Source organism: Tupaia chinensis, unplaced genomic scaffold (genome assembly GCF_000334495.1).
Source record: "Tupaia chinensis unplaced genomic scaffold, TupChi_1.0 Scaffold000330_1, whole genome shotgun sequence".
Taxonomy (NCBI): domain Eukaryota; kingdom Metazoa; phylum Chordata; class Mammalia; order Scandentia; family Tupaiidae; genus Tupaia; species Tupaia belangeri.
The window spans coordinates 2,326,622-2,328,089 of NW_006159824.1; the positions used below are offsets into that span (position 1 = coordinate 2,326,622).

Consider the following 1,468-nt stretch of genomic DNA (forward strand, 5'->3'; position numbering starts at 1 on the left):
AGCAGCAGCAGCAGCAGCTCCAGAACCAGCAGCAGATCCTGCCCGGGGACAGGAAGCCTTTGTACCACTACGGTCGGGGCATTAATCCCGCCGACAAACCCGCCTGGGCCCGAGAGGTACAGCCTGCCTCCCCGGGCTCCGTCCCCGCTCCCACCACCCGAGGCTGGAGGGCTGCACAGAGCAGGGGTTCCATGGCAGCAGCACCGAATCTGGCCAGGGAGCACAGACTGGGGGCCCGGGGTGGGCGGGGACCTAAATTGTGAGAACTGGGGTGCAAGAGCTGGCGTGTTTGGTGCCTCTGCCTCACAGGTCGAAGAGAGGACAAGGATGAACAAGCAGCAGAACTCTCCCTTGGCCAAGAGCAAGCCCAGCAGCACAGGGCCTGAGCCCCCCGGCCCCCAGGCCTCTCCCGGCCCCCCGGGACCCCTCTCCCAAACTCCACCTATGCAGAGGCCGGTGGAACCCCAGGAGGGCCCGCACAAGGTGAGTCTCCCCACTCCTGACAGCAGCCACAGGGAGCCTCCCTTGGCGCAGGCACGCTCATCCAACCCGGCTCACGTGCACGTACAGTCGGCCCTTAGGATTCACGGGGCGACGGCCCCCTGCTTGCTGCTGTGTGTCTCCTTGGGCTCCAGGAGCCCCTTGTCCTTCAGTGAAGGAAAGGGAGAGTCATGCCCCTTCCTGGCCCAGACCCCGGCCTGAGTGGGGTGTGTAGCAGAGTGGGCAGCCCACCCTCCCTGGTCTCTCCCTGCAGAGCCTGGTGGCACACCGGGTCCCACTGAAGCCATACGCAGCACCTGTACCCCGATCCCAGTCCCTGCAGGACCAGCCCACCCGAAATCTGGCTGCCTTCCCAGCCTCCCACGACCCCGACCCCGCCATCCCGACACCCACCGCCACACCCAGCGCCCGAGGAGCTGTCATCCGCCAGAATTCAGACCCCACCTCTGAAGGGCCTGGCCCCAGTCCTAACCCCCCAGCCTGGGTCCGGCCTGATAATGAGGCCCCGCCCAAGGTAAGGTCAAGCCCCATGGGACCAGGAAAGACAGACACGATGAGGGGAGGGAGAAGAGGGAGACTGGAAGGGCAGGGAAGGTGGAGGGAGGGCTCCAGGGTCTGCCATGACCCCTGTCTGCTGGGCGGGCATGCAGATGTGGCACCTTGATCCCCGGACTGAGCGCTGAGAATGGAGAAAAACCGGGAGCCCTGAGGGGCAGACTCTGGTTAAACTCCAGCCTTAGCACGTGCCCCATGGAAGCTGGGCCCGGTGCTCACGGTGTGGGAGGGGTAGACGTCTGTGACGCCCCCTCTCCTCAGGTGCCCCAGAGGACCTCGTCTATCGCCACTGCCCTTAACACCAGTGGGGCCGGAGCATCCCGGCCGGCCCAGGCTGTCCGTGCCAGGTAACACCACGTGGGGTGAGGTGGCAGCCTAGGGGGTGGGGGCAGAGGGGACTTACCAGGTCACC

General features: G+C 65.9%; 1 protein-coding gene across 1 annotated transcript in view; it reads left to right on the plus strand.

The window, feature by feature from the left end:
- The window catches only part of MINK1 (misshapen like kinase 1), an 82,599-nt gene that overhangs the window by 75,186 nt on the left and 5,945 nt on the right, over positions 1–1,468 (plus strand). The window contains 4 exon segments of the mRNA XM_027773183.1: positions 1–116; positions 310–483; positions 755–1,015; positions 1,318–1,403. The exon segment at positions 1–116 is cut by the window's left edge and continues 94 nt beyond it. Of these exon segments, the coding sequence (XP_027628984.1) occupies positions 1–116; positions 310–483; positions 755–1,015; positions 1,318–1,403 (637 nt within the window).